This window comes from Mixophyes fleayi, chromosome 8 (assembly GCF_038048845.1).
Source record: "Mixophyes fleayi isolate aMixFle1 chromosome 8, aMixFle1.hap1, whole genome shotgun sequence".
Classification (NCBI taxonomy): Eukaryota; Metazoa; Chordata; class Amphibia; order Anura; family Limnodynastidae; genus Mixophyes; species Mixophyes fleayi.
In genome coordinates, this window is record NC_134409.1 from 108,572,033 (window position 1) to 108,597,873 (window position 25,841).

General features: G+C 39.7%; 1 protein-coding gene across 2 annotated transcripts in view; it reads left to right on the plus strand.

The window, feature by feature from the left end:
• The first annotated feature begins 290 nt into the window (after window positions 1-290).
• Window positions 291-25,841, plus strand: part of EFCC1 (EF-hand and coiled-coil domain containing 1) — a 104,100-nt gene continuing 78,549 nt past the window's right edge. For both annotated transcript variants that reach the window (XR_012678575.1, XM_075183138.1), the window contains exons 1-2: window positions 291-1,373; window positions 7,648-8,048. Coding sequence is in view for 1 of the 2 variants with exons in the window: in XM_075183138.1 (XP_075039239.1) it covers window positions 813-1,373; window positions 7,648-8,048 (962 nt within the window). In the remaining variant the exon portion in view is untranslated. The remainder of the gene's footprint in view (window positions 1,374-7,647; window positions 8,049-25,841) is intronic.

Here is a 25,841-nt window from a genome sequence, read left to right on the forward strand (position 1 = left end):
AAAGTGTAAACTTTTCAGCTAAGCCATAGAAATCTGAACTGTGCATCGCAAAAGCATCAACAGTTTAAAATGTTACATTTTATTCAATTAACTTCTACTCATCTACAGAGATTAGCTTGTTAACATATTTAGGGATGTATTTCATCTTAGATCACAGAAACTACATAGAAAGAATGTGACAGATAATAATTGCAGGACAGCTCAGTCCAGAGCAATCTTGTGTGGACCCTCCCTTCAAGTGATGCATTTGAGGGTTAGTTTGCTAGTAGGCGGAGAACTCGTTCATCAAGAACAGGACTGACACCAACATAAACAGCTCTGCACCCCACACTGCTCCAACACCAACACACAGCCCTCCACTCCACACAGGGCTCACACTAACATACACAGCCCTGCACTCCACACACAGGACTGAGCCCAGCACACAGCCCCTGCAATCTACACAAAGAACAAATGCAGAGGGGAAGGTTTTATACTGACACAAAGCCCTGCTTCCTTCTACACAGAACTGCCACTGATGAACAGACGACTGACAAGAAAACATATAGGGTTAACAAAAAGAATTTTTAGAGACACCAAGAAGATAACTGTATTGTGTACAGATGTAACAAGTCCACAAGTTGCACACAAGTTTTTTTCAGGTTCACTCTTCAGATCAAAAAAGTTCTCAAGAGATAGATAAAGTTTCTACAGACACAGAAAGATGACTTTTTGCATTTGTAGCACATCAGCCACACATTTGTCCATCATGCAAAGAAAGTGACACCAGACACATATTTATCCGAGGATGCACAGGATTCCCTGAGCTGAGCATGGAGCTCTTGGATGACCCGTATAATCCACTAAGGCCAGCTCGCAGGACTCAGTGGCTGGTCAGTGTCCTGGCTCATCACTATGGACTGGACCACGGGCTGGAGAATGAGATTATTGTGCTAGCCACTGGGTTGGACCAGTACCTGCAAGAGGTCTTCCACCACCTGGATTGGCAGGGTGAGGGCTCCATCTGCAGGGAGGATTTCCATACTTTGTGCAGGGTACTGGAGTTGGAATCTGGCATTGAGGAGTGTGAAGAATTGCTGGACAACCTGCCAGAACGCCTCACCTTCCGACATTTCCATGCTAGGCTTTGCGGATACTTCAGCTCTAAAGCAGGGGGCCTTCGGTTGCCTATGGGGCAGGAAAGTGAACACATCCAAGCTCAGATCCGGCTGCGTAGCCCTTTGAGGAGGAGGAAGACCCCGAGAATGACTGCACGATCAGGAGAAGAAGATGCGCTCCAGATACTGGAGGATGAGAACCACAGTCTCAGGGAACTGGTGGAGGACATGAGGGCGGCGCTACAGAGCAGTGATGCCCGCTGCCTGGCACTGCAGGTGAGTCTTAGAGATCTGGGTGAATTGTGAGGACTGAGAGGGTCACAATAGGGATCTATACAGATAGTTACCAACATTTAATTAAAAGTTGAAGGATGAAAACCTGTTACTAAAGTCCTGAGAGTAGTTAAAGATATATAATTAAAGACTGATAATCTGCGACTTTCTGACTGTTGTCGAACTAAAAGTCCAACAAGACTGGTAGAGCATTCTGGGACTTGTAGTTCCACATTAGCGGCTGAGCCATAGGTTGTCTATTCCTGATCTGAAAAGATCATCAGGCAGTGCATCCGTATAGGACATTCAGAATTTGTTCTTCCTCAAAAAGACATACAGTGCATTACATAGTCATTCTATTACTTTATTTACTAACACTCAAATAATTCTAACACATACATATTGATTACAGGTATTGATAATTGTATATAGAACAAAAAAGTAATGTAATGTATGAGTCTGATATCCCTTCGATTTGACCATTTACTCATTAACTATTAAACTACATTTTACACGATTTAGCATGCCACAAAATGTTATTGGGTGTTGGCCCCAAATTGGACATTGTTGTGTACTTTGTCTATTTGATGCATAACTGTTGTTTATTATTCCAACTGTTTCTTATTTGTGAATAAGTAACTGATATTTTTAGTTTCCTTTTTTAGCTAACCTTGTGTAATTAACTTGGCAGTACATACATTCAGGGAGAGAAGTTTTTTTTTATATAATATGGTTCAATCCAGCTCAAAGTAATTATTGACAGGTACTTTTATAGTAGTTTAAGTAGTACCATGCAATAAGTAAAGAGTTACGCATGCAGAAATAAATTAGCAGCAATGTATGAGGTTAAAGTTGGTCTTTTAATTGACCAGCTTCTTATTTTACTTTTTAAGGGTTAAATGATTTTGGACCACTAATTTCCCAATGCATATATACATGTGACAATACTTCATAAAATGAAACTGAATTTAGCTTGCTCCAGAGCGATTTTGGACAATGAAACCCTGTTCGCATACATGTCAATTTTGTCAATTGGAAAATGTAACAGTTCTCTTAAAAAGAAAGATATTCCACCATTCAATCACATTAGGTATTTTTTTCAAATACGGACTAGTTAAAGTTATTCATTGACAGATGCTATTATCCATCCCGAGAACCTTGAGTCAATATGCATTCAACTATATTGTATGCAAGACAGTAGAATTTGGAATTAGCAAATGTTAGTGATACATTTGTAAAAATGTATGTTCCTAGCTGTCATTATGTACCCCCTTTTGAAAAACACAAATAGTCTACCAGCACCAAGATTAATAGCCTATGTCCACCCATAACTTAAATCAGGCCCAACATAAGCAGCAGTACATGTGATCAGTTAGTAAGGAGCACTGTATATTTTTCTGTACATAGAAGGGTTTGTATAAAGATGGGTCACAAAGTTTTTGTGAGTTAGAAATCCCAGGTCACTTATAAATACGGCACTGTATCGTTGCTGTACACCAATGTGCAGATTGTCAGTTGATCTCCGAATGTTGGACTAATATATCCCCAGCTTTGAAATTACTTCTCAGTAACATGATCCACATAATGCAAAATTCAGGTGTAGATAATGCATGCGTATATACTTATGTTTTGTTGGAAGTAGTTTCATATGTATTTTCCCTGGACATATTCTCTGCAAATTAGACTATTAGGCTTTGCATTGTAGAGATCATACCTTGTAGTCAGTGAGGTTAGAACGATAGAACAGTGATGCTGTAATTTGCGGTTGTAATGGTAGCTGCCACTGTAGCTCGAGCTGTTACACTGCTGGTACTGCTGCTAGTCAGAGTCCTGTGTTCTCACATCTGGATTGACTCACAGCGCAGATTTATTTCAGCTCTATAAAAGTGGTATTTTGGGTGCAGCTGCATATAATGGGAACAAAAAGAATATTACATGTGGTAGAGATTGCACACAGGAAAATGGGGTCCTTAAAACACAGGAGTATTAATCACAGGCCAAACTCTGACATTGTAAAAGCTTCTAAAAGTGTTTGTCACGTGGAGATTACAAAACAGACAATAAAAAAACACGAACAAGCATATGGATCTATATGTAGAAGGCCAAAAAAGGTAACAGGGTAAATGTATAGTATTATAAATATATATATATTTATTTATAAATATATTAGAAGCCACTGCCCTGGTGCACCATACAATGTTGCAGACACAACATATGTAATACACTCATTAGAAAATGAGCACTCACGGGTCTGATACAAGGTTTACATACACAAAGACTCAGCAACAACATTTTGAAGATATTATTATTAACTCCTTTCCCAAATCCTAGAGAGTTGAATTTGCAAGTTGTCCTTCTTTACTAAGCAACTTTTGTGAAACTCTTTACTGTATATGACACTATGGGGTCTATTTAAGAAAGGGAGAAAATCGCTTTCCCCAGCAAAATCAGGGCCTCTTTCTATTTACCAAAGCCCCCAGGAACGTGTCCCCAGGAAGGTGTCACCGGAGAGATTTGCCAGAGATATTTTCTATTGCTGCGATAAGTAGAGATAATCTTTTATATTGCCAGATGTGATAAACAGGCTCCTATGGCTTCTGCTGTAACTGAAGGAACTCTTACCATTAGTAGGAAGTTAAATATTCCTCTGTATCTAACCAAATGCTAGTCCACAGGTGCTAGAGGTTACTTATGAAACTGCAGAATTGCAGATGCACGGGGTGAATACAATTTGTTTCCCCTTTGTGACATCCCATTTGTAAAGTTACTTGATTACACCCATTTGTTGAAGAAATTATGTGAATTAGTGCGTCAATAAGTTGGCGATTAATTAGTAAATTGTCCAAACTTAACAATTAGATTCAATATTAGGGATGATATATTTAATTGGGCTTCAAGGGGTAATTTGTGCAGGGTGGAGGTATTACAGGAAGTAGAATAAACTTTTTATACCTGCGAAATAACTTGCTACTTGCACAACCTCAGAGGTGATGGACGTTGATTGATACATTTAATGGGATGTCTTTGAACCATCCGTGCACACTTTACCACAAAGTGCATTTATAGGTGTACAAATTCCAGTGCAATTAAAATATTAAAATATACAAATATGACACATAGCAGTCCTTATGTTCTCTTCCTTTCATGACTTACGTACTTCAACTCCCCTTATTTATCTCTGAACCCAGAACCTTTGTTACTTGAAGTCAGTATGGCGTATTTTGGTAATGCTCACCCCAACGGAAGACTCAATTCATCCACATCTTTTTCATAGAGATCCATTTGCTATATTAGTGGATTATGGTTAACGTTAACGATGAGCTGTCCAAAGGTCAAATGAGGTTCCAATAGGCTGTATTTAGTGATATATTTATTTTTGTCATCATGTGCATAGCGTCTCGGACCGCTATCCTACAAATGACTGCACTGTACGGTTTGCATGTACTTATTTATGTGCACCATGGTCAGTAGGCACGTAATACCTAATGCATCTGCATATTTATGTAAATGACTTCTTTACAATTTCCCACTTTTCACATTACAATGGGAATATGTTCAGCATACATAGGAAATCATTATTCCCATTACTCACAAAGGAAAAACACATAACATGTCGGCTTATCAAACTTTCACATAGCTCAAAGATTAAAGAAGCACATTTTGTTTTAAAGCAAGAATTTTCATGCACATTGAGATAGCCCCGGGCACCTGTGTAAAGGGGGATTCTGCAGTATTATAGGAATCTTTTACGGCATTAGTTTAATTACGAGCTTAACAGTTGAGGTAATAAACAACCTCCCTTCAGCCTACTATGTATTACTACGTCAATGTAATCCTCCATTTACAGGATCAAATTCAAGTGTTTGTCAGTTGGCCTCTAAGTTGGGGCACCGTGTATGTTTTCTCCAATTTACAGATCTATTTATCAATAGGAGAAAACTCCTAGATTTGAGATGTTTCCTATTTATCAAAGCCCTTGGACCGATGAAGACTATCAATGGGTATCACCAGCTGTAGCCTTCGCTGAGGGTCTATTTAGCAAGGACAGTGAGAGCACAGATATTGCCGCTATCCTCCGATTGCTACCGCCATCTTAGGATGGCGTTAGCCGGGGATCATTTATTAAAAAAATTAAGTTATTTTTTACATTTGTTTCTATATTTCAAATTTTTTAATAACTTTTTTTTAAAAAACTTGATTCTGGAACTGGAATCCTAAGCATTAAGAGCTTTAAGACTCCTCTCATTTCTGCAGACATTATCACGGTCAAACATTGCTCAGCTTCCCCGAAAAGCTTTTATTGTTTAATTGAAAGAAGAATTTCTGTCACTGTGATAGGCAGAGATCTAACATCGCAGGATCTCACCAAATAGATCCCACAGGTCTTTGTCTTTAGTATTTTGTGAAGCTGGATCTGTTATCCTATAGCCGACATTTAGTAGCTATAGCCCATGTTTTATTTCTGGTACTAAAGGCTGAACATATAGGTCCTGTTCATTAAGGTAAGGTTAGGCAAAAAATGGAGTAAGTTTTTTTCCCGGACAAAACCATGTTACAATTAGTTTATTAAGGAAAATACTGTGTTTTTTTTTATGTAGGACACAAATACTTGATAACTTTATTTTTACACTGACATTTGAAGTTGATCTAGGACATGTCCTTCCCCAGCTATAAATCTGTACCCACATTTTAAAATTCCCTCCCACCTCCAATGCAACATGGTTTTGCCAAGTTGAAAAGTTACTCATTTTTTTTAGCTTTCCTTTCTTTAATGAATCAGGCCTATATAGCACAGATGTACTCCAGATTTTACTGAGCATCATGGGGGATGTAATTTGATGACTATAGCTCTGTATCCCCTTGCTGGATTTGTTGCACTGCTGCATGTAATGAATAGTTAATTTGCCTTTACCTATCTGAACACATGAGCCATAGGTTTTACTTCATAAAATAATGTAGAAAAAATACCTCACCATCATAAGTATGTGTTCCAGAATGTATACCTGTTCAGTTATTTACCTTTTTGTCTGTCACCTTCAGTGGTATCTTAATTGCTGGGCCCCACGGGAATTTTTTTTGGGTGGTGGCAATCTGTTCCAGAGGCCACCTCCCTCCTGTTCCGAGCATGCAGTAAGTAGATACTCAGTAACTGGTGAGAGAGCAAGACAGCTAAACATCCTAGGTTTTTTTAGGTATGTTTTACTAGGACGTAAGTGCCTATTGCAGTGATTCCCAAACTTTTTCAGTTCAAGGCACCCTTAGGGTCACCATAATTTTTCCAAGGCACCCCTAAGCCAAAATAATTACCGGGTAGTCCCGTTTTTTAGGTAGTTGGGTCAAAATAACGTAAGATATAATTAGGCCCTTTCACCATCACATTGTGTCCCTTCATCACATCACTGTGTCCCCCTTCGCCATCTCACACTCTGTGTCCCCCTCTTCATCAGCTGACACTCTGTCCACCTCTTCATCAGCATCTCACTCTGTCCCCCCCCTGTCAGCATATCTCACTCTGCCCCCCCTTCAGCATCTCACTCTGTCCCCTCCCCTTCAGCATCTCACTCTGTACCCCCCCTGTCAGCATATCTCACTCTGCCCCCCCTTCAGCATATCTCACTCTGCCCTCTCCCCTTCAGCATATCTCACTCTCTCCCCCTTCAGCATCTCACTCTGTCCCCTCCCCTTCAGCATCTCACTCTGTACCCCCCCTTCAGCATCTGTTTCTGCCCCCTTCAGGATCTCTCTGCCCCCCCTTCAGCATCTCACACTCTGTCCCCCTTCACTCTCCGTTCCTTTAATTACCTTCTTTCCTGATGTCCTCTCTGCTGCTGCTCCTCACTGACACTGTCGGACTTGATGACGTCACGCCCGGCAGTCAGTGAGAAGGATCCGGTACTGGATTGGCAAGTTCTTTTTTTTATTTTCTTTATTTTTCTTCTATTGCAAGGTCGGCCGCGGCACCCCTGTGACAGTGCCGCGGCACCCCAGGGAGCCACGGCGCACACTTTGGGAACAACTGACCTATTGTATTTTCAGCATTGTCTGTGTGTAAGCAAGTAGGAGAGGCTAGAATCAACCATTAGCTAATCAGTGCATTACCACTTTCACTGGTCTAGACCAGCTTGTAGCCAACTGGAACATTAGACATTTTATAACACAAACGTTAACAGATCCAAGTTCTGAATGCAATAGAAACATCAATCATTATTTGTATAAATTATGCCTCTATATGAAACAAAATTTGTATCTTCAGCTTGTTGTGTGTGTGTGTCTATAGGTTGGCCTGCATAGAAGTCATGCATCAAAGCGAATGGATGATGTCTCTACCACTTCAAACAGGCGGGTGTTGTCCCAGAGTTACACTGTAACAACAAGATGTGTCCAGAGAGAAGTCAACCTGGTACAGAGCTCAAGTGATGAACAAATGGAGGAAGTGATTAAAATGAACAAAGACTTGGAAGACGAGTTGAGCAAAACTCACAAAGTCCTGATCTACTTGGAGGAGAATAACCAGCGACTGATCAGGGAATACGTGGAAATGAGGAGGAAAGCCGAAGGTGTCCGTCAAGCGGTTCTAGCATGTTATGGGAAAGTTAAGGACTTAGAAGAAAAGTCAAGTCAAGTCCCAGTTCTTCAGATGCAAATAGACCAGCTGGAGACCGAACTACAGTATTACAGGTAATAAGATTCTAATATGCAGCACACAGCACTGAATATTAAAGTACAAATGCCGCCAGCATCATTTCCAGCCATGAGCTTCCTACATTACAACAGTAATGCAAATAATGTTTCCTGGTATTACAGAACACAAGCTCAAGCTGGTAATTTTATAGGCTTCAAAGAAAAGACAATCCCGCCACTGGCGAAAACCAGTAGGCTTTACAGCACCTCAATTAAGAACTATTATTAATGATTTCTGAGTCTTTTATGCCTCTGGGAGTTAACGCATTTTCAAGCAAAAGAAAGAAATCAATACCAATTTTATCTGCTGCAGATTCCTGCCACAGGCCCCATGACTGTAAAATTAATCTGTAAATTATATCCGTACACAAGGAGAGGCATTACACCAAGAATCATCCTTTATAAATAGCATTAAATCCAGGGCCTGCTTAGTGTAAAATATCTACATATCTGCAGCCAGATCATCCAAGTTAACCCGATTGCTTATACGTATATACTGAGCAGATGTCAAATCATGCGTTTCTTATTATCCTTCACATAGAAAGACACTTATTATCTAGTTTTGATATTATCAGATTTGACCAATTTATTCATGTTTTAGTTGATTATATGTAACGCGTCATCCCTAATTTTGAGGGTTGTCTGAACAGACAGCAATAACACCAAGACTTCTTTTTATGTATCATTATGTCTGTAACAACTGTCTTCTGTTATTGTTAATTGTGTAAAGGCTGGTATAGAAAGTACATTGCTCTCCAGATGCTTGCAGAGTATGCTAGGACTTGTAGTCCCACAGCAGCTGGAGAACCACAGGTTAGATATTGGCTTTGAGCTTATTTTTTACTGCTGTACAAATAAATTTTCTTTACTATTTTGTATTAACCTGGTGGTGGCGCTGTTGCTGCTTGCACCACATCATTTGCATATTTTTGTCTCCTTAAGTGACTTCATAGAGTACATTTATTAAGTATAGATTGGAAGGATGATCTCTTTGTAGCTCCTTCAGTTGAATTACTAATGGGAATGGAAGTAATAAGGAAAGTTTGACACTCTGTTGGCCTTCCCAGAAGATTTGGAGCAAATTAAGGAATCACTGTGACCCTGCTGTGCTTATGTGTGACTAATATACTGTAATATCCCAAAATGAACATTCTGTTCATGGTCTGTTTTTCCTGTAGCAGGGTGTTGACAGCCAAGGTTTAGTGAACCTTGTCTGTCCAATCTCATCTTTTGCAGGACTTTCCTACATGAACATACAAGAAAAATGTTACACAACATAAACAACAATTTATTGTTTGCTGACTGTAATCTATATATGTGACTGGATCACTATTAAATAACTTTTGGTAAAAATGTATTTAAAGCTAATAGCACTGGGCACTTATTTTATGTATGGCAATGCCAGTATTTTTGATATTGTGTATATTGTGATATAGGAAATTGTTATTTCTGAGACCAGGCTAGAAACTGTTTTTTCTTGTTTTCACCTATTTCTGATGCATATATCTGACACAATGAGCCTGTGTTTACCAAGCCTTTGGTGTATTGTGGTTTAAGGAAGTGGCTTGTTGTGAGTCCTTTTGTTGATCTGTGGAAATGTGTATTCGGCGACTGTCTGAAGTATTCATGCCAGTTAGACCTTTTGACTTGCTAGTGAGTCTCCTGTCTCTGAAATAAGATTCAGCAAATCACAGCAAGGTTTTTAAGAATTTCATAACTAAGTGTACATTTTGTTAGCCTTGAAATGCATGTAAATTTCTGTTGGTGTGAATAGAGTATATCCTGTTTCTAAAAATAGACTATTTCTGAACTGTATAAAAGATGAGCTCTGTGAGCATGTTAGTGTTCTTCTGAATTGTCATCTGACCTGATAACACTGGAACCTTCCACCAGTGTGTGTGAGCAAATAAACCATCTTGCTTCAAAGACCTGCTTGGAATCATCTTCAATATTGCTGTTTTCCTGTGATCTACAGATTAGACCCTAAAATCTAATCCGTTCTCCGGCTGTCTCTGCGGTTTGGACCCAAGCTATTCCAGTGCCAACGCTCTACGCTACCCAGCAGCCCTGGTTAGTGTGATAGGCCAAGGGGGATCCATTCACAGCAACCCGGATCCATAGTAAGAGGTCCGGAGTTACCAGCCAGGTACACCAGCAAGGAGACACGCTAGCAGCGTCAGTGACCCAGAAGAAACCCGGTACTGGATGCCGGTAAGGAGTCCAGTGGTGGCAGCTCGTGTAAGCCCCTTCTACTGCAGCAAGAGGGCGCTTTTTGGATAAGGAAAGGGAATGGTGGCAAAGTAAGTCCAGCCGGTTCCCAGCAACAACAGACAGGGTGGCATAGGCAGTCCATCCTGTCACAATATATATATGATGTTTCTATACTGCTGAAGTGTAACTATTCTAAGCAAAATATTGTGCAATAACAATTCTAGACTATACAAACATATTTATTCTAAACTTTCCAATTGTAACTATTCTAGATCAGAATTTCCTATCATGTGGAACCTAGGATGAATTTAAATTGAACTGAAAATAATATGTTGTGCGAGTGATGGTCTTCTTGATACAATCCAAGGGCCACAAGTGCAGCCCTTTAACCTTCAAAGGGATTCACATTACCCTTAATCTCAGTAATCAGATAAATAATATATGTATAGTCAATGAAAGAGACACTGCATGTCCTTCCCTTAGAGTAGACTATACATGCCACCAGTCAAACCTCAAAACAACTCTCAGATCCAAGACAGTGTCCACTCACCTGAAACATCCCTATATGCCATTTAGAATGTCATTACCCCAAACGGCTTTCAGACATCCAACTTTCTCTAAATCAACTATCATCCTCCCCTCTCACTTATTTAATAAGAGCCGGAGCTGCGGGTGATGCTCGATGGGGTGTAATGCTGATAGTTAAAGCTGGGGCCTACTGGGGATAGATCAGAGAAAAGGACAGATTGAGTCATATAGCAGGATGAGCTGGGGCCACAAAAGAAGACTTTCCAGGCCACATGTGGCCCTCAGATTGCCTGTTGCCCATCTCTGATCTAATGTTTCTTCCATACTTTCCTCATGCCGGACACTTACCTTGTTTTATTGTCTTCACCGATGACTTGTTTCATTAGCTATGAAAGACACAACAGACTTTACTGTGAATATATCTGTCAATGAAGTCAGTCTTTATGCTTTGAGCATCAGGAACCCCTGGATGTATAGTCAGTATTCAGTTGGTGGCTTCTATATGTTGTACCGGATAAACTCTTCCAGGGTATTTACAGACATAAGTGTTTTCATTGATTTAATACTCTGTATCCAGCCCTGCAGGAAACTCAAGATGCTTTTTAAATTCATATAATTAATCTATGGTCTTTTATGTAATCTTGGTTCCATGTATTTCTTTCACATTAAATATCACTATTATTATTTGCTGTGGAGATTCAGACAACAGGTCACATTCAAGGGCCTCAGGGGCCTATTTATTAATTAATGGGGTTTTCATCAGGATGACAGAGGATTTTTCGAATAAATGTATAAAAAAATCATTCCGGGACACAATGCATCCAGTAGTTGGCTATTCCGGGAATGACATCACTTACCTTACAGCTGCGGTAATATGTTTCTCCCCCCCCCCCCCATTACTGTTGCAAAGTGGCTTTGCAAAGGCTTCACCTATGGTCACGCATGCACAAAGCCATGTTACGATAGTAACAAGAGGGGAGAACAGGAAAACTGCAGTGAGGGACCTGAAGATCTTCAGATGGCATCAGCCAATGGGCTCAAGCTCCGAACAGCTAGACCCAGACCACAGTCCCCATTGAAAAATATGAGGACTGAGATGAAATACACAACTTAGCCTAATGCAGGCGATATCTATGATTCATAAAGACATGAAAAACAAATGTAATATGCATTTTTTTTCCTTTTAAATACATGGAATTCTGACATTTGCACGTTCGTATTTTACTAAAAGCAGATTGGAAGAAATCGAAGTAACTAGAGTTTTATGGGACCAATGCAATATCTGTGGAATTTTAGCAGCATATAGTGACAAAGGACAGCACAGCTATGGAACTGCAGCAGATTATATATGTATGGTAGTTACACCCTTCCGTGGCATAACTCCCTTCTCCTCTTTATCATGCGTCTAGATCATCAGGGACCACTAGATCACACTAATACTGGGCGTCACTCCCTGGATAAAGCCCTCAGACACAACACATTTAATAACAGCATTTGTTTTCTCTGCCATATTAGTCTGTAATATATGAGATTGCCAGATCAAATTCATGAACTGTACACAGACCATATGTTGCGTATCTGAAGATTAATACAACTTTGAGTCTACGCCTTTGTCTAGTGACTGACTTCCAGGTCACATATGCTCATTTGTGTAATTAACATCACATATCTCACAATTTGTCCTCGCTCAGTGAAAATGAATTGTGACGGCTTTGTTCTGTGGATCACAGTGACATCCATCATCAGGGTAATAACACTCTCCTCATTTTGGCGTCAGCAAACTATGTCTTTCTAGGACAATTTTCTAAAGCATTATCCATATTTTTATCATTGTTACTTCTATTCTTGTATTAATTCACACTTACGCCTGATAAGCTATATGTTTTTATTGTTCTCTGTGTTATACATCAGTCAACCTTGCTAGTTAAAAAACACAAAATTATATGTTTTCTTCTAGATCAGAACAGATGGATGTTTTCACTTACTTTTGTTATTTCATGACATCCTCCTTGTCCCCCTTCTAATGCTCCCAATTGCGGCAGACTTTTATTTTTTAAAGAGCCAACTACTGTATTCATTGGTCCTGGTTTCAATGTTTAAATAAAATTACATGTTTAAGCATTCTCATTAAGGCATAGTTGCCAACTTTTCTAGGTTGGCCTTTAGGCGTCTCAAGGGAAAGTGGGTTTGAGAAGGCGGGGCTCTGTAAATTGCATCATTTGGCCCCGCCCCTGTTGAAGTAATGAAGCAAATGCGTCATTTTACCACAGGGTCGGGCCAAAGGGATGTGATTCCCAGAGAAAACTAAAAATGTGGGGGCAGATTAATAGTAGGGCTAGGGCATGTCCTAGATCACCTTAAACTTTCATTGCACAAATAAAGTTATCAACTATTTGTGTGCTACATGAAAAAGCAGCTAGTATTTAACTTTTCTGAAAAATAATTTGCACCCCTTGCATTGCAACATGGTTTGTCCAGGATCAAATTGGCTCCTTGCTCTCCTTAATGACTCAGGCTCTAAATGCTTTAGAAACCATCTGCTAGATGTGAGGGAGAGTAGCTTTTCTATAATAACTGTTACATTTTATTAAATATTTTCTATATGGCTGACACAATCCTAAAGGGCAGACTTACCTGCTGTCCACACACATATATATATATATATATATATATATATAGTTCACCCAATAAACCTAATCAGTCTAGAATATCATGTACTACAGATGGATATGTCTCCAGCTCTTAGGGGCACATTTATCAATATTCACATAAAGTGAAAAATAGTTTTCAATCCTTATCGCAATGATAAGGATTGAACTATTTCTCACATTTATGTACAACCCTGCACAGAAACAGCAGTTCCGAAAAACTGCTGTTTCTGTGATAAAAAAAAATCACACTTACCCCCCTCTTCGGAACGCGGTGTCCCTGGATCACCTCCTCGTCCTCTTCACTATTCTTCTTACTGCAATTGCGCATTTGCAGTTCGAAGAACTGCATATGCACACAAACATCTCGCTCTATCTCTGCAACTATAGATGCAGAGAGCGAGCGGTGATTGACAAGGAGGGATCATGTGATCCCTCCACACATGTGCTGTCCAGCTCTGCTCTTCGGAGCAGAGCTGACAGTACTGAGATTTTTCATTTATGATAATGTACGTCAGCTTCAGACAAGTTTCCGAAAAAAATGTTTTTTCGGAACTAGTTAGATTGCGGCTGGGAGCAGTCACCATACTATTGAATGATGACTGCTCCCAAAAACGAAGAGGAGTGCAAAGCAGAAGATATCCATGATATCTGCTGCGATGCACCTTTAATAAATATGCGGAGGACATGGAGGCACCTTATTTTGCCGGTAAGAGCACTATCGTGCTTTCTTAAATATGCCCCTTTATATCTGTTTCTTTCTCTACTAGTGCCTTGACTGATGGCCCTCCCGTCTGTCATTATACTCATGGAGAGTGGATCTATCCCGGACGGCGCTTAGGTGAATGTGTTCCCAGTAGCAACTACTCAGTCTATCTGGACCTTAGTGTGGGAATATGGTAGTGGAGACCATGGATACTGCAGAACGAATAGAAAATCACATTCTGGCAGTTGCATATGAAAAATATCATAGAGCAATAGAGAATAATTATTCTGTACACAATGCACAACAGACCACTACAACTAATAAATTAATAGAATAACCACATTGACTTCAGATCCTGTGTCCTGCTGCCTGGTAGGGCAGCTGTTAAGTTCAGATGTCACCCTGCTTTCAGCAGGCACAGGCTGAAACCAGAACCAACTGCTGGTACTGATTGTGCCTTCACCTAAGCTGATTAAAACTCATCTCTATGCTCCGCAAACCAGTCTAGTAGGAACCATAATCCCCAGTCAGTTCCGTGTGGTATAAGTATCGTGTAGACAGGCCTGGGATGCCAATGACTGGCTTATCTAAGAAGGGCAGATTTACTTGCTCCTCCGTCGTGGGCAAACGCATGATTTCTAGAAGGGGGTTTGGGGAAAAAGACCTGCAACACACGCTTTTACACAATTGTGGCAATGGTTGTACATTGAATTTTACCTTAGAAATAATTATAATCAATCTAAACATTTTGATAATGACAAAGTGAGAACAGGGCAAAGGCTCATGCAGTGCATTTTTCTATGATGTACCCGCTCTCATAATTTGACCATGCAGAGGAGGAGGAGGGGCTTCTGGGCCACAGGAAACCCCCCTGAGTGCACACCTGTCTGTTCTTCTCCTGCTGAAATTGCTTCCATTCAGCCGAGTAGGTTTAGCCTTTATTTATGGTGCCCTCCTTTCACCACAGGAATCCTGTCTAAATTTCTGCTCATGACCCCAATTTGAATAAACTTAACTCTGATACAGATTCAGAGAAGTTGGCTCTGACTAACTCCAGATGTGATCGGGAGCATTTCCAGTAGTGGGGGAGAACAAATGTGACGCAACACCATGTCCCTGCCTCATCCTTTACCCCAGATGTTGCACAACACTGAAGTAAATAAGGCTTAGCGAATAATAGCATTCTGTATCCTATAGCAACCAGTCAGACATCCAGTGCAAGTTATCAGACTAATGAAGGCTACTTTCCAATTGGTTAATACGGGTTACAACACATTTGTACTCTCTACTGCATGTTATTAAATAATCCTTAATTTATTTATTATCATCTATTGAATTGTGTTATAAAGGTTTATTCAATCATTTAAACTATACAAATGATGTGTTTAATTAACTAATCAATGTTTTTTTAAAATGATAGAACCATCTGCAAATTACTAGCTCATGCTTTGCGGTGGTGCAATGGTTTAATCTATCCTGATTTAACAATCGGAATGTTGAAAGGTGGATGCCTGATTCATTAAGGAAAGTAAGGCAAAAAAAGGAGTAAGTTTTCTCATGGACAAACCATGTTACAATGCATGGGACGCAAGTTAGACTTCTTATTTTGCACATAAGTGAAATACTGGCTGTTTTTTCCTGTAGCACACAAATACTTGAATACTTATTTTATACTGAAATTTAAATTTGATCTAGGACATGCCCTACCCCAACTATAATGCCATCACATTTTAAATTTACCTCCCCCTCCAATGTAACATGGTTTTGCCAAGGTACAAAGTTACTCCTTTGTTTGCCTTACTTTCCTTAATGTATCAGGCCTATAGAATTGAATGTGTCTTTTATCTGTCTTTCTTGAGGGTAAACCTGCAAAATACAAGTGTGTGTATACATAGTGGGCCTTTTTCATTAAGAGATGTATACTGAGCGCAACGTGTATTTGTTTTTAAGACGCATGTAAATCGTGTATACTTACATCCAAAATGAACAAGAAGCGGCTCTGAAGATACATGTGGTGATGAATACGGGTGTAGGTCTGTTCTACTAGACAAGACACTGCAGGATACATCCAATACATATGTGGAATATAAACTCACAAAAGAATGCACACAAAAAAACTATTCAATTAATGCCACCTGTTACTAATATAGGCATCAATGATAAAACATTAAAAAGAAAACATTTTTTTTTTTAAAATAAATAAAATTCTGCATAAAATCATTATCATCATCATTTATTTATATAGCGCCAGCAGATTCCGTAGCGCTTTACAATTGTGAACAAGCATTAATGAAACAATACTGGGTATTACATACAGACGGTGAGGTAAGAGGGCCCTGCTCGCAAGCTTACAATTTATGGGATATATTTATCAGGATGTTATGAATGTCTACTGTACATTAAATAAATGTTTACAGTTGCATCTAACTGCAAACACATGTCTAATTGGCACTTAGACTAGATCTGTAGAGCAAGAGATATGGCTGAAAAAACAAGTACCTGAGAGATTCCCGGAGCTTGAATCGGATGCTGCTGTGTGCACTTGAGTTTGGCACCCCCTACTGACCACTGGCATCTGTCCCTTCTCAGCCCTGTTCCCTCCATGAAATCATAAACTGTAGTAAGTTTTCTTCGCACTAAAAGATGAATTAAACATGGCTGCGGTGTATTGACCGGTTCTGGGCATGTGCAGAGAAATTGTGTGTATTATACCCACAAAATCACCGTTTACGTAGCTATTGAATCAGGCCCTATATATATACCTTGATTTTCAAGTTATAGTTTTACTTACTTGTGCCTTTGGCTGCAGTCTTGCAGACTTCAAGTAGAGGTCAATATACCTGAAGGTGATAGTGCTGTTATCACTCATAATTCCTTTAGTAATGTTATCGTATGCTTTTGCTGTAATTATAGTTCTCTTTAAAAAAAATATATTGTATGGGTTGAAATAAAAATTTTGTGTTGTGGCATAATTGCTTCATCTCCAAACAGTACAGGCCAGATTTAGATGTATATAACCTTATCAGAAAGAGTCAGAGCTTGGGCCAAACACCTGGATCTGATGGAGCTAGAGCGGTCGGACAATGACCAACTACACAATGCCATGTCGTCATTGTCAATCCATCCATCCATCCATCCAGTTGGACATCTGAAATTTTTCTATCAGATGTAGATCGAGATTAGGAGTCATTTGTACCCCTAAATGCAGTGATTTGCAGCCAACTATAGCCTATTTGGCCATCCTAATCATAGCATGTATGAAGTGACAAGTGTATTAGGTGACAAGGGTTTGGGAATGTTGGCGATGACCAGCATCTTACACCTACATGAAGTGGCTGTAAGGTGATATACCTCTGTGAACATAAAGCAGGGCTACCAAGATGGACAGATATCAGAAGGAAGCCACTATGCACAGCTCACAGCCTGTCACTTATACACAATTGACCTCATTTATAATCCTGATGCGCCATGCAAAATGCCTTGGCTTTGCACCAGAAGTGTTACCCAGCAATACTTTCTGCATTCGCAAAAAAACGCTTCAAACTGAACGTGTGGAGAAGTGGAAAAATATTTAAGAGGTGGACTGTAATCGTCACTTCAATGTCCACCACGGCTCTTACCAATCCTCCTTTAATTCAATAAATAGACTCCCCAAACCCTAGGTGTCAGGTCTAGCAGGAGTCCCAGACACAGAGTACAGAAAGCAGACTCGCTACAGTGAAGATCTTTACTCTTATGGTGATGAGGTTGTTGTGCCGCAGAGCCAGATTAAGTGCTCAGTTCATTCCTATCCTCCACAGGCTTCTGCTTCTGCATAGGGGTCTGTGCATTTCTATCCTCCATATAATTCTGCTACTGCAGGGAGGCCTGTGCATTCCTATCATCTACAGGCTTCTGCTTCAGCATGGAGGCCTGTGCATTCCTATCATCTACAGGCTTCTGCTTCAGCATGGAGGCCTGTGCATTCCTATTGTCCACAGGCTTCTGCTTCAGCATGGAGGCTTGTGAATTTCTATCGTCCACATGCTTCTGCTCTTGCTTGGAGGCCTGTGCATTCTGATCCTCCACATGCTTTTTCTCCTGCTTGGAGACCTGTGCAATTCTATCCTCCTTATACAGTTAATAAAATATGATTAACTGAAAATTGCCTTGTGTGCTTTCTTATTTACTTTACTTGAATTTGTGCGTGTTTTTACATTGTCCTGGTCAAAAAGTCCCCATACACAACAGTATAATGAGAGCACATTTGTTCCACGGCAACACAATCCTGGTTTTGACCAGATAAAGTGAAAGTTATAAGCTATCTTCATACATTGAAGCTGCAATACAGAGACTTGTTAAATAATTACCTTTATAAAACTCAGTCATAAAAACTCAATCTTTAGCTTTTTAACAAATAGCTACTTTGTAAAAATTGTTTATATCTTCCAGCCTGTCAAAGGCATACTTGCCAACTTTTCCTCATTGGCTTCAGGGAGATCCCGGGGGAGGTGGGCGTGCAGGGGCCGGGGCTTGACGAATCATATCTAAGATGACGTACTATTTGCGTCATTAAGCCCCCACCCTTCCCCGCCACTTATCTTTTGCAGGGGCAAGAACCGGAGGCTGTCCTGCTCCCCTGGGAGCCAGGGAGGTCTCCCAGAAATGTGGGAGTCTCCCGGACATTCTGGAAAAGTAGGCAACAATGCGTTAAAGAAAAGCAGGTAATGAATATCTAGAGACTGAAGTGTCTTTTACATTTCTGTCTCCATTACTGAAGTCTTGTTGTCTTACCTGTCAGTCTTTGATTAAATCTTGGTCTCCATGAAAATGGCCACCTCCATATGCATCAATACATGGACATAGGACACAATTTCTGAACTGTGCCATCATACCACAGATGACGAAGCCAACCACGTCTTGTACTGGCTGAGCATCAGGGAGAACGCCAGACTCTTCAGGGAGTGAGGGAGATCACCCCTATTTCAGGGAGTCTCTTGGACATCCAGGGAGAGTTGGCAAGTATAGTCAAAGGTCCTACATTGAGCCCAGGCTCTGCACATGTAAAGAGGCTTCTGGAAAAAAAGATGTTTACCCATCTTTAATGCACATATCACACATTTGAGGCTTAAAAAATGTATAAACCTGAAGTTTTCATTTACTCACTGGGTGTCGTAGATAGATGACAATTAAAAATGGAATTTTCTGATGGTTATGTAGTGATCAGATTAGGAGAGGGATTTTCTGAGTAAGTAGACCTACCAAGTTGAGGTGAGGCAGTATGTTTCACCATGTACTTTAAAATAGAATAACATTTTTGGGGCTTAATTATCCATTCAGTTTTTAATTCCACAATCAAATTACAGACATTTAATGGTTACCAAACCTTATAGTTTTCCAGACACCCCTGTATGCAGTGCTGGATTTCTGGAAAGACCACACAGGCTGAGAGTCCTTTAACACCCTACCCCCATCATTCTATCTAATATATTACCCCCCATTTGTTCTGTTAGCTTTTCTTTAAAGTGCCCACAGATGCTTACTAATACAACACTACTTGTGCTAGGCTTTACTGCAACTATTATTTTTCCAACAATGTGTTAGGAGAATTGGAAGAATGAGATGGCAAAACATTATAATAGCACCAGTCTATTATCACTATATAAATACATTGTTACTAGAAAGTCTGTATTATAAAAGCTCTTAAGATGAAAGGATGGTATTTAAAGTTTGAACAGCTGTGTCTGATATGAAAGTATGCTATTATTTTTTTTAATGGAGTGCTGGAAACTGTTTTAGCATGGAGCAGACCTTGATGGTTTGCTTATGATTTTAGAATTTGGCATAAGGGCTATGTGGACTTCGTAACATTTTTCACATGGAGTCCAGAGCTTTGCACATTCATCTTTGACTGTTCTGTATGTGTGGACATCTGCACTGTGCCACTTCTTTTGTTCTGTATGCTAGATGTCATTTTCAGTATCTGCTATTACTCTGTATGTGTGGACGTCAGCACAGCACCACTTCTTTTGATGTATATGCTAGATGTCATTCTCACAGGCTGATTTATAAAAGCTGATAGGGCTTTTTGTAATTTTGCCCAATACAACAAAGGGTCACCGATGGCAAGAACACTGTTAGTGGGCTGGTTTTCTGATGATGGCTTCCCCGTTTGCATGGCAATTACAGATGGGAATCATTAAAAAAAAACATATATATATATATATATATATATATATATATACATATATATATATATATATATATCTAATATATATAAGCCTAGCGGCGTGTGTAAGTGTGTGTGTGTGTGTGTGGAAAAAACTATTTTCTCAGAAAGGGCTCATCCAATTGACCTGAAATTTGGTATACTGACATTATTTGACAAAAAAATTATAATAGTGAAGTCAGTTAACTTCCATCATCCCCCCTTCCCCCCGTGGGAGGGGTAGTAAAGGCTAAATTTACAAGTTGAGGGCTCAAACTCTTGACCGTGTGGGTATTTATTTACCAGAGCCTGTGTTTGGTCATGGACAATTGTATGTCGCATTTTCACGAGTACGGAGAAGCAGTGATGTGAAAGTGCAGGTTATGAATACTGCCCTTCAAGGGTGTTTAGCAGAAACGTTGTGTATCGAGAGGTTTTAGAACAGTAAGACGATGGAGATTAAGGATGTGGCGATGAAGATGAAGATGAAGATGAAGGAAGAGGTGATGGAGAAGAATGATGAGGTGGTGACATGTGGACAAAACCACGTTAAAAAAGGGCGCTTACGTCGGGAAGTAACGCTCTTCCCCTGAGGAGGCCTGGCCTAGCCCCAAATGCATGACAAGAACCTTTTTAACACCTTAAGTAGCTTGATTTGACTAGAATGCATGAGTATCATGCACGGGTTAACTTGTATATTTATATATATATAATTTTAATGTATAATATTTTTGTCTATTATAATCTTTTATTTTTACCAAATGGAACTGATCACTTAAATCTAGGCTTTGATTTCCACTGCAAATACGCCAACCAGCTCAAATGTACTCTGATAAATTGTAGTATGATGCTTCAAGTTTAGAGTGTGACGTTTTCTTGACTGTTTCTTAACGGGGATGTACACCCTCAGGTGACTTTCAGTTATTGTGTTATTAAAATGCATAGTGTTGATTCCCCTTCTTATGCAACTCCCCTTTTCTGGTTAACCTTGCCCAACATTTACAAACCATAAATAAAGACACGGACACCGACTTAAGTTTGAAATAAAAAAAGGTCCTTTTATTATTATTATTATGTTTTTTAATTATTTTACTTATTTTTTATTTTTTATTGTATTTTATTTTATTTCTATCAAAAACTATCAAAGGTTTCTATCAACAATTTGGACCTTTTTCTTTATATAGGAGGCGAAGAGCAGGGCAGCCAGCTAAAACCAACATAAACCAATAAGGTGGAAGATCGTCTCCTTTCAACCAACCCAGGTTAAAACCTTATCTATTGGCCGGTACTATAAACTATAAATTAACTCAATACCCTCTGGACTCAAACTGGTTAAGCCCTTTCTAGGCAAAACCTGATACTCCTTACTAGAGCATCAACGAGTCTGATAACGTTGAGGGAACCAAGGCTACATCGCCAACACTTAAGTACCGTATGTTTAACAACCATCTGACTGCCATGCTCTCCCACCGTTAAATACCTCGCTCCTCGTGACGAGGAAATATTGCAACTAAATATAACTTTAAAACAGGGCGGGTGGGTGGGTATCCGGATCCAGGAAACAGGAAGCTCTCTCCTTCTCCAGCTGCTTGATATATTCTTTCCACGACACTCCCACCTCCTCCCAATTGGCTGATTCCATCACAGACTTAACTCCCAGTGGTAAGTAACATTGCCAGCTTCACAACACATGCTTTTAAACTCCCTCGGCTTAATGGCCTCTCTCATACATACGCCAGTCTGCAACTGTGACAAAATACACTGCTTTATCTTTCTAGCTGTCTGTGCTTTCATCCATATATATTTAACAGGAGAGCATATAAGTTGCATTCTAAAAAGAGCATGGCCTTCCCGCAGACGTAAATGCCATTTGCGTTCAGACATGAGTTGCATGCAAGTGCCTTTATTGGTGTAATGTCCCTTTCTAGGTATGTTCATATTTTGCGCAAGATATGCTAAGCAAACAGACATCCGTCCAAACATAAATCAAACTTCCTGCACTCCCCATTTTCTAGGTATGGCACAATACAAGCGCTCATATTGCAAGCAAAGTATTAGGAAAAGTATGTTTCTTAATCCCCCTAATTGTTTCAAGCTTGGGTGGAACATTGATTTTGTTATTGGTGTTGTGTTGTAAATTCCCCTATATGAGACGGAATTCGAAATATGTTAGTCATTATGTAAAATTGTCTTCTTGTTGCTAATTCTGTTACATGATATTAATGGGTAACACCTGATCACAGAAATATTATGTTCCACCTAAAATAATTAGTGCTGCACAAATCTACTAATTCTTTAGAACAAGAAACACGCGTCTGAGTATTTAAATGTAACATTTCCTCATTTAATTTCTGAATCACCAGGGAGTCATTACCAGGATGTTTTGGCTCCATCTTAATTACTTTTAATAATGTTATACCTTCATCTAATTAATTAGTTTTATTATGGGAAAGAAATGTAAGGAAAGTGCATGACAAAACAAGTTCAAACTTAATTCTGCCTCTAGAGTAAATTAAGAGTTCCCTGCCTGATTACAAGTAGCTGTGATCGGGATAAGGTCCATTCTGCAATGTATTTTATCCCCTCACTATGTTATTTATCCAAAGCCACTAGGTTTTGATGAACTTCTAATGAGATCACTGCCTTGCTTAAAGGATTGGGTTTCCCTGGCAACGAGCGGAAGCCATGATCAGCCAAGGAACTATGAGTACTACTTTTTGGAAGCTGTTAAACATAAGGCACCTGTTGAGTGGGTGCATTTAATAAAATGTTTATTGGGGCACACTTTTTTTTCTTCAATTGAACGCAATAACATTTAAAATAATCAAACGCTACAGAGGTAATTTACGAATTTCAAAATGGCGACATTGTAAAACCAGATTTGGCCTTGCCAGGTTCCTCGATTTGTGCAAGTAATCCTTGATTTATGCCAAAGAGAATAGATTTGTGGAACAAGGTGGGGGCATTTGTGAAGGAACATAAATTTGCAGAGGGGAGTAGTTGGGCTAGTAGAGGTCATTCTATACAAAGTGCAGAGAAGGAAAATTGGCGTGCTTTGGTTTCATCTTACTCCTTGAACCATTCCAATCCGGGGTTTGCTCCCTTCACTCCACGAAACTGTCTTCACTAAGGTTATAAACGACCTTCCCTTTGCTAAATCCAAGGGACATTTCTCCCTTACTATGCTTTTCGACCCCTCTGAATCCTTCAATACCATTGACCACTCCCCCCTTTTGCAAACCCTTTAAATCTATAGATCTCTGTAACACTGTCCTCTCCTGGATTTCATCTTACCTTACCAACCGCTCCTTTTCAGTCTCTACACCTGAATCCACATAACCCTTTCTCCCTCTTCCCTTACCTTTCGGATGTTTCCAAGGATCTGTTCTTGCCCCACTTTTCTCCGTCTACACCTCCTCCCTTGGTGACCTCACCCGCTCCTTTGGCCTCCAGTACCACCTGTATGCTGATGACACCCAAATCTATCTTTCCTATCATGACATCTTCCCTTCCCTTATGTCTCATGTCTCCTGCTGTCTCTTGCCCATCTCATCTTGGATATCCCAGCATTTTCTTAAACTCAATATTTAAAAGACTGAAATAATCGTTTCTCTTTCATTTAATAATACTATCTCCCTTTCTGTCCCTCAAGTCCACTGCCTAGGGGTCATCCTTGACTCCTCCCTCACCTTAAAACCTCACACTGCTCTCCGTGAGTTGCTACATTGGTTCCCAGTAGCCTGGAGAATTAAATTTAAACTCCTCACCCTCACCTAAAAAGCTCTCAACCAATCCCCCCCCTACATCCCCAACCTCATCTTTACCCAAACTCCTCGTAACCCCCTAGGCTCTGACAATTCCTCTGACTCACTGCTTCACTGATTACTTCTTCCCACTCTAACCTCCAGGACATCACCGTAGGCTGCTCCCTAGCTGTGGAATGATCTCCTGCACCCTATCAGCTTAGCTTCTACTCTCCAAGACCAAGCATGCCCTTAAGACTCATTTATTTATTCAAGCCTATCAGCCCTACTTCTAACTCCCTTGCATCGGCTATCACCACCACTCCGCCACTCGGTACCACCACACTTGTGTTTTTCCATTCCCTTTAGGATGTAAGCTCTCACCAGCAGGGTCCTCTGTCCTCATGTTCTCCTTCTAATATGCAATCTCCCTCTGTAGCTCTAGGCCTGCTTCCCTAGCTCTGTGCTCTTTAGCTCAAGCCTATGTCACGTTGGACATTACCATCACTCTCACTCACTGTCCTATAAATAATTTGATCTGCTTTTCCATGCTATATGTGTTTTTTTGTTTATTCAGTATGTCTAGGCTTTGTATTTTGTTTTTCGTGTTTTATGTGTTTACCCAGGTTGTCTTTGTCTTATATTCAATTTTGTTTGAAGATCTGAAACAGTTAAGTGTGGAAAAAATAGAAGAGATCAGAAAGGGGACAAAATCTTTTTCACACCACTGTATTGTGTATTGTGTTATGAATTATGATTGTCTGTATATGTCATGTACGGCGCCACAGACTTTTTGTGGCACGTTATAAATACAATATAATAATAATAATAGGGAGCAGTGCAAAAACAAAGTTTCCTTTTTGAATGGAGAAAGGTGTTTGACATGCAGTGTCATTGGCATTTGACGCATTAACATTTTGGGGCTTATGCTGAGTTGGTCCCATAGGCATCCAAAAATTAAGCTTTAAAAAGCAATATGTAAAAATAGCGTTTTTACACCCATATGCTGAAGTGTACGCATCACAAGATGTGCCCAGCTCCCCATTAGTAGCATATGTGCCAGGTTTATGTCAGCCATACATACATCCACATACACATGCTAACAACCAGGTCATAAACACAAGGAAAGTTTGTTAACATTTGTTTTAATAGGTAAAAAAATATTTGCTATTATGTTTGATTTAAATAAAAATAGTTATATTATTCCTTATTGCAATCATCCAATCAGAAGCAACTAGCAGGCACACACAATTAATACATCTACTGACTGGCGTAAATGCATCTCTGTGCAGGTCTACTTCTGTTCGCAATTACATGATTATTAATGTACATGGCCTATTTTTTTTACTATATTCTTCCCTGTTCTGCCCTTTCTAATTGCAGGCATGCACAAGTGCACTTATTTTATGAGCATGTGCAGTATAAATTTGCATAATTCACGGTGCGCAAGCAGACGTATGTCCAACTGAGCATCAGGCGATTTGGGGTAAATGTATCAAGTTGCGTGTTTCCAGCGGGTTTGAAAAGTGGAGATGTTGCCAATAGCAACCAATCAGATTCTAGGGCCTGATTCATTAAGGATCTTAACTTGAGAAACTTCTTATTTCAGTCTCCTGGACAAAACCATGTTACAATGCAAGGGGTGCAAATTAGTATTCTGTTTTGCACATAAGTTAAATATTGACTGTTTTTTCATGTAGCGCACAAATACTTGATAGCTTATTTGTACACTGAAATTTAAAGTTGATATTTGTGTGCTACATGAAA